Source organism: Humulus lupulus, chromosome 8, assembly GCF_963169125.1.
Source record: "Humulus lupulus chromosome 8, drHumLupu1.1, whole genome shotgun sequence".
Classification (NCBI taxonomy): Eukaryota; Viridiplantae; Streptophyta; class Magnoliopsida; order Rosales; family Cannabaceae; genus Humulus; species Humulus lupulus.
The window spans coordinates 69,223,261-69,230,978 of record NC_084800.1 but is presented as its reverse complement, the minus strand read 5'-3'; the positions used below and the strand labels follow the sequence as shown (position 1 = coordinate 69,230,978).

The 7,718-nt window shown below is 30.4% G+C and overlaps 1 protein-coding gene across 1 annotated transcript; it reads left to right on the top strand.

Moving 5' to 3' along the window:
• Positions 1-3,765: 3,765 nt before the first annotated feature.
• Positions 3,766-7,591, top strand: LOC133797694 (elongation factor 2-like). Its single transcript, XM_062235688.1, has 4 exons — positions 3,766-3,882; positions 4,268-4,310; positions 4,399-4,486; positions 4,773-7,591. Exons 2-4 carry the CDS (start codon positions 4,308-4,310, stop codon positions 7,211-7,213), a joined length of 2,532 nt encoding a protein of 843 aa, XP_062091672.1. The 5' UTR covers positions 3,766-3,882; positions 4,268-4,307; the 3' UTR covers positions 7,214-7,591.
• Positions 7,592-7,718: the final 127 nt, after the last annotated feature.

The following is a 7,718-nucleotide window of genomic DNA, read 5'->3' as shown; positions in this document are numbered from 1 at the left end:
TTAGCATAATACAACTATTAAAAAAATTAATTAGGGTTAACCCACTTTCTTTTTATTTAATTTAGTTACGTAGAGATCCGATTTCAGAAAACAAATCTCTTTCAAAATTTCTCAGGTAAACTTGGGGAGCAAGAATTTAGGATTTTGAAGGATTAAATGGATTTGAATGGCTAGCAATGAAACTTGGGCAGCAAGTTTTGAGAGTAGACCACAATTAGTTGACTATATTTTTATTTTTATTTAAAAAAAATGCATCATTCATTGAATAAAAGAAAATTGCAACATAATATATCATGAAGTAGTAGTAATAATAATAATGATAATAATAATAATAATAATAATAATAATAATAATAAGTGTTAATAAATAAATTAAGTAACTAACTTTTTTTTTGCAGCACAAATTAAGTAATAACTTAGTTGCTGAGAAAGTAGAATAATTTCAAAGTTAAAATATTTAATTATAAGATTATAAATTAGTAATTAAATTTTTTTAATTTTCAAATATTTAAAATTTTAAATCAAGCAGATATTAAATAAAAATATATCTTCTATATTTTCCATATAAAAAGTGTGTAGATAATATAAATTTTTAGTTTTAACTGATTAACTTTAACATAATATTTTAAATATTTAATAAAATATATTTTTGAAACAAATTAAAAATAAATATGTATTAATTATATTAATATAAATTAAAATATTATAAATATCATTATTATAATAATATTTAATATAAAATAAATTATTTAATAATTATATTATTATAAATTAACATGTTATAAAATATTATTATTATAACAATATATCATACATAATAAATACATTATATATATGTCATATGTGTACAAATAATATGACTGCGTAACTAAATAAGACATTAGAATAACATTTATCCTCCATCAAGAATAAACAAATTTCTTCTCCAATCATTGAGATATGATTTGAATGATATTATGAATGTTTGTTTGTAGGGTAGTTTGTGATCTAAAATATTATAGTATTATTTTTTGGGGATTTTTCAAAAATATGGCTTTTTAGCCACCATTGTGCAAAAATATGGGAGTTTAACTTTCTTTAATTTGTATGGGAAAATTTAATTAAGAAAACTTAGTTTATGGGAAAACTAATCCCATATTTGAAATCAAAATTAATCAAAACTAATCAAAACAAATGAGCAAAAGGAGGGGTACTATTTTTTTTCATTTTTATTCATTTATCTATTTTTTTCTTTCATTTGTATTGTTTTGTTTTTTTTTTCATATTTTTTCAGTTTTTTTTTTCATTTTATTTTTTCTTCATTTTTGAATTTATTATTTTCTCCTTTAATTTTTTTTCTTCATTTTTTCACACATATGAGCTTTTTTTTCTTCTTCCATTCTTTTTTCATTTTTTTCTACCAATTTTTTCATTCATATTTTTTTCTTTTCATTTTCCATTATTTTTCTTCTTCTTCTTTTCATTCTTATTTATTCATCTATTTTTTTTTTCATTCATCATTTCTTTTGTTTTTTTTTCATTTTTGTACTTATTCTTTTCTCATTCTATTTCTTTTTTTTTCTTTTTTTTCACACATATTATTTAACATTACATAATTATTCTACTATTTTTTTTATTTATTATCTTTTATTATTGTAATTTTTTTTATAGTTTTTCCACTATATGTAAAAAAAATTCAAATCAATTTTTTCAGCATTTTCTTTTTACTGTAACACTTATAGGAATACCAAAATTTGGAAAGAAAACTAATAAAAATCTGAAAACGTGAATGAGTAACTGGTTACCTTCACATTCTTTGTGTGTATATTTATGAGGGTAACTGGTTACTTTCACGTTCTGGTGTGTGTGTATTTATGGTTTCTTTATGGTAACTAGTTACTTATGTTACTAAAATCATAGTTACTTATTATTCCTTTTTTTAATGAAATGTTCTTTCATTTTTTTCCTTCAAATTTGATGTTTATTTTCATATTTAATATAAGTAACTCGTCACCTCTCTTAGGTAACTGGTTACCTCTCTTATGGCAGAAAGTTACCCATCTCAGAATAACTGGTTACCCCTCCTGGTGCATGTTATTTAACCTAGCTCTAAGATTTTTTTTTAAGATCAATCAAGTAACTGGTTACCCTACCCAGAATTTGAAAAAAAAAATGTACAGCCTAAAAAAAAGGAAAAAAAAATATTTACAATAAATAAAAAAAAAATAATAAACACAATTCATATTACAAAAAAAAAAAATTGCAAAACAACCATGGAAAAATGTAATATAAAAATAGTTATATAAAATTAATATAAAAAAATAATCAAATAAGCTAAAAAAATAATCAAATTACAAACATACCCTTCCAAATTCATAAAACTTGATTAAGAGTGAAAATATGGCATAAACAAACTTTTATTACAAAAATATGGGAAACTAAACCCATAAAAGTGAAATTAAAACAAAAAAGCCATAGATTAACTTTTCTTGAAAAAAAAAGCTATATTTTTGCACAATCTATTAAAATTCCCATATAATATGTAATTTTCACTTATTTTTTTAAAAGAAAACCATAAACAATATTTTGGTTTAATTTTTATTTTAATATATTTACGTCATTATTTTATGTATAATATTTTTTATTTATTTAAAGTTAATATGACAATCATAAATACTTAATAAAAATAATTAGTAAATCTATATATCTAAATATTTATATAAAGGAGAGTATCAAAAAGATGATGTAACACTCTAAAATTGCTTCAAAGCACTCTTTCCATTTTCTAAATTTTTCACAATTTTTTAATTCTTCTTTTTCAAATTTATGATTATTAGTTAATAATTAAAAAAGAAAAAAACTAAAATATCTAAACCATCTAAACATATATAAATATCTAAAATTAAAAACTATTCACATGTTATTAAATGTAATTGCACTAATAAATTACCATACACCTTATAATAATTATAAGATATAATTTTTTTCTAAATTTTTCACATTTTTTAATTCTTCTTTTTCAAATTATAATGTATATCTACATGTTTATATAAAGAAGAACACCAAAGAGATAATGTGACACTCTAAAATTGCTTCAAATCATTTTTTCTATTTTCTCATTTTTTTTTCACTTTTTTTATTTCTTTTTAAACATTCTTCATTTTTTTCACTTTTTTTTTATTTTCACTTCCCATTTTCTAATTTTTTTATTCTACTATTTTTTAATTTTTAAATAAGATATTTGTGAATAACTAATTTTTTAATAATTATATTATTATTAATAATATACATTATATGTTTCCTAATTATTTTATAGATTTATTTATACATAATTTATAATTTTTACAAAAAATCACGCAAAGTGTATAATTAATAACCATAAATAAATAAAAACAAGCTTACAACAAGTTGTTTGAATTTTATTTTTGAAACTTTAATTATTTAGAATTTCTAAATTTTTTTTAAAATTGTATATTTTTTTTAAAAAATAAACCCAGTTTATCTACAACTGTACCTGAATGACAATTTTTTTTATTTCTAATCAAATAAGAAATTAAAAAATATTTGAAGGTGTAAAATTTTATACTAAACAGATATTTAATAAAAATATTTATATGTTAAAAAAAAGTTTTTTTTAAACATGATAAAAATCTATGACCGAATAAAGAAAGAGAATGGAAGGCCGGCGGCCCATTTGAGGGAATTCTCTGAGTGGCCCAGCTACTAAAAACCCTACCACCGAGAGTTTTATATTATATATATATATATATTATATTCCTATTATTTACTCCCAACTGTTTTCCCGTTATATTCTCAATTCCCCATAATCCCCATAATCCCTACCCCTATCTATCTGGTGGCGCACAAGCTTTTTCTCTTTCTCTCTTCCAGCTTTTCTTCTCAGGTTTTCTTCTTTATTTCACTGATCACAAACTCTTTTCTGTTTGATATCTCGTCACTTCGGATTATGTTTTATATATATCATCGGGTGTAACAATTGATACTATTTTGTTTGTTCATGGATATAATGAAAGATTAACTTTTTTTTGGTAGTTGGCTCTTGACATATAGATTTTTTGATGTGGTGAACATCTATTTTGTAGCTAGATTGAGTTTTAATTGAACATGTTCTTTTTAACTGAGTGTTAGAATGTGTGTATTGATGGTGATATCTTGTTGTTGTTGTTGTCTTCTAATGATTGAATGTTGGAATTTTGTGAGCATTTTATTGTTTATTTGCCAGTTTCCTAAAGATATATAACATATATATTTTTTGTTTATGTCGGCAGGGGTTACTTTCGGGGGTGATACACGTGAAATCTAGTCAAGATGGTAAGATGAGTTGTTAATTTAGTGATTTTGAAGGAATTGTTTGCTCTTTGCTCGAGTATAATGGACAAAATTATTCTTGTTTGTGCAGGTGAAATTCACAGCAGAGGAGTTGAGGAGAATTATGGACTATAAGCACAATATACGGAATATGTCCGTTATTGCCCATGTTGATCATGGTAAGTTTATGTTTTTTTACTCACTTTTTCCATTACTTTTCTAAACTTGTCAAAAGCAGTGTAGATGTGAAAGAATTATCTCCAGTTTTTGTTATGATGTTGGATTTTTATGGGGCTGCTGTTGAATAGTATTGTTAATACAGTAATAATTTCCGAAACAATCCAATCTTTCAACTTTTATAATGGAATATTTGATCCACAAAAAAAAAAAAAACAGAATTTTACTCTTCATTTGAGCTTATTTGATTTGTATACTTCTCTTTAATGGTACTTTGGTGTGTCTCAGGAAAATCAACTCTTACCGACTCTCTAGTGGCTGCTGCTGGTATTATTGCGCAAGAAGTTGCTGGTGATGTACGTATGACTGATACTCGTCAGGATGAGGCAGAACGTGGCATTACAATTAAGTCCACGGGTATCTCTCTCTATTATGAGATGTCTGATGAATCTCTTAAGAGTTACAAAGGAGAGAGACAAGGGAATGAGTACCTCATCAATCTCATTGATTCACCTGGGCATGTTGACTTCTCATCAGAAGTCACTGCTGCTCTTCGTATCACTGATGGTGCACTTGTTGTGGTTGATTGTATTGAGGGTGTCTGTGTCCAAACAGAAACTGTGCTCCGTCAAGCCCTTGGTGAAAGGATTAGGCCTGTGTTGACTGTTAACAAGATGGACAGGTGTTTCCTTGAGCTGCAGGTTGATGGGGAGGAAGCTTACCAAACTTTCCAGAGAGTCATTGAGAATGCCAATGTGATTATGGCTACCTATGAAGATTCTCTTCTTGGTGATGTTCAGGTCTATCCTGAGAAAGGAACAGTAGCTTTCTCTGCTGGTTTGCATGGTTGGGCGTTTACTCTGACTAACTTTGCCAAGATGTATGCCTCCAAGTTTGGTGTCGATGAGTCAAAGATGATGGAGCGTCTCTGGGGTGAAAACTTCTTTGATCCTGCTACCAAGAAATGGACAAGCAAGAACACTGGATCTCCCAGCTGCAAGCGTGGTTTTGTTATGTTCTGTTATGAACCTATCAAGCAGATTATTAATACTTGTATGAATGACCAAAAGGATAAGCTATGGCCTATGCTACAGAAGCTTGGTGTCACCATGAAGTCTGATGAGAAAGAACTGATGGGAAAGGCATTGATGAAGCGAGTCATGCAAACATGGCTTCCTGCTAGTACTGCTCTGTTGGAAATGATGATCTTTCATCTTCCTTCCCCTGCAACGGCTCAGAAATATCGTGTGGAGAACTTGTATGAAGGTCCTCTTGATGATATATACGCAACTGCTATCAGGAACTGTGATCCTAATGGACCCCTTATGCTCTATGTATCAAAGATGATTCCTGCATCCGATAAGGGTAGGTTCTTTGCCTTTGGTCGTGTCTTTGCAGGCAAGGTCGCTACTGGTATGAAGGTTAGGATTATGGGTCCAAACTTTGTCCCTGGAGAGAAGAAAGATTTGTATGTGAAGAGTGTTCAGAGAACTGTCATTTGGATGGGAAAGAGACAAGAAACAGTTGAGGATGTTCCATGTGGTAATACAGTTGCTATGGTTGGTTTGGATCAGTTCATTACCAAGAATGCAACTTTGACAAATGAAAAGGAAGTCGATGCTCATCCTATCCGAGCCATGAAGTTTTCGGTCTCCCCTGTTGTGCGTGTGGCCGTGCAATGCAAAGTTGCATCCGACCTTCCCAAACTTGTTGAAGGTCTGAAACGTTTAGCCAAGTCAGATCCTATGGTGGTGTGTTCTATTGAAGAATCTGGGGAGCACATTGTTGCTGGTGCTGGAGAACTCCATCTGGAGATCTGCTTGAAGGACTTGCAGGACGACTTCATGGGTGGTGCTGAAATCATAAAATCTGATCCAGTTGTCTCATTCCGTGAAACTGTTCTTGAGAAGTCAAGCCGCACCGTGATGAGCAAGTCACCCAACAAGCACAACCGTTTGTACATGGAAGCAAGACCTTTGGAGGATGGGCTTGCTGAGGCCATTGATGATGGTCGTATTGGTCCAAGGGATGATCCTAAAGTTCGTTCCAAGATATTATCCGAGGAGTTTGGTTGGGATAAGGATCTTGCTAAGAAGATTTGGTGCTTTGGCCCGGAGACCACTGGTCCAAATATGGTTGTGGACATGTGTAAGGGAGTCCAGTACCTGAATGAAATCAAGGACTCTGTTGTTGCTGGATTCCAGTGGGCCTCCAAGGAAGGAGCTTTGTCTGAAGAAAACATGAGGGGTATTTGCTTTGAAGTTTGTGATGTTGTTCTCCATGCCGATGCCATCCACAGAGGTGGAGGTCAGGTTATCCCAACTGCTCGGAGGGTTATCTATGCTTCTCAAATCACAGCCAAGCCAAGGCTTCTCGAGCCCGTTTACCTTGTTGAAATCCAAGCTCCAGAACAGGCTCTTGGTGGTATCTACAGTGTCCTTAACCAGAAGCGTGGGCATGTATTTGAGGAAATGCAGAGGCCTGGTACTCCACTCTACAACATCAAGGCATATCTACCAGTCATTGAGTCATTTGGATTCTCAAGTACTCTGAGAGCTGCAACATCCGGCCAGGCTTTCCCTCAGTGTGTGTTCGACCACTGGGATATGATGATGTCCGACCCTTTGGAGCCTGGAACTCAGGCAGCCGCGCTGGTTGCTGACATCCGCAAGAGAAAGGGCTTGAAGGAGCAAATGACTCCACTCTCCGAGTATGAAGACAAGCTGTGAGTTAATTTTTACATCATTAAAGCCTCAAGTGCCTGATAATATAAAGTTACAGACAATAAACGGGATTTGGAATTATGGTAGTTAGTGTCTTTTTTTTTTTTATGTTGTCTCGTGTCCTTAGTAATTAGTTTATTTAACCTTAGAGTTGCTCCAACCGCATTGGTTTGGAGGTTATGTGAGTTTTTATTTTATGATATGAGTACGTCTTGCATGGTTTGTGGATTTGTTTATAATATTTTTGGGGTGTTCTTTTAGCGAAACATGCATATCTCCCGAGCTTTTGTATTATTATTCAAGCACAAACAATTGGGGGGTTGTATTAAATCTATCGCACCAATTAATAATAAAATTGTTTTAGGTATCGTATTATATATTTAAGATAGTTTCTCAATTATGTATAACATCACTCCTTGTCATATGTGATCAAATTGTCTTGAAGTTATTATCTCGGGAAAGTCTTTTGATTTGATAACTAAAACTAAATTTTAATGATTAATTGAGATTT

Bases quoted from the DNA above. Each gene is read 5' to 3' on its own strand.
- LOC133797694 (XM_062235688.1), top strand. The intron at 4,487-4,772 runs GTAAGTTTATGT...GGTGTGTCTCAG, and splicing joins TATTGCCCATGTTGATCATG to GAAAATCAACTCTTACCGAC.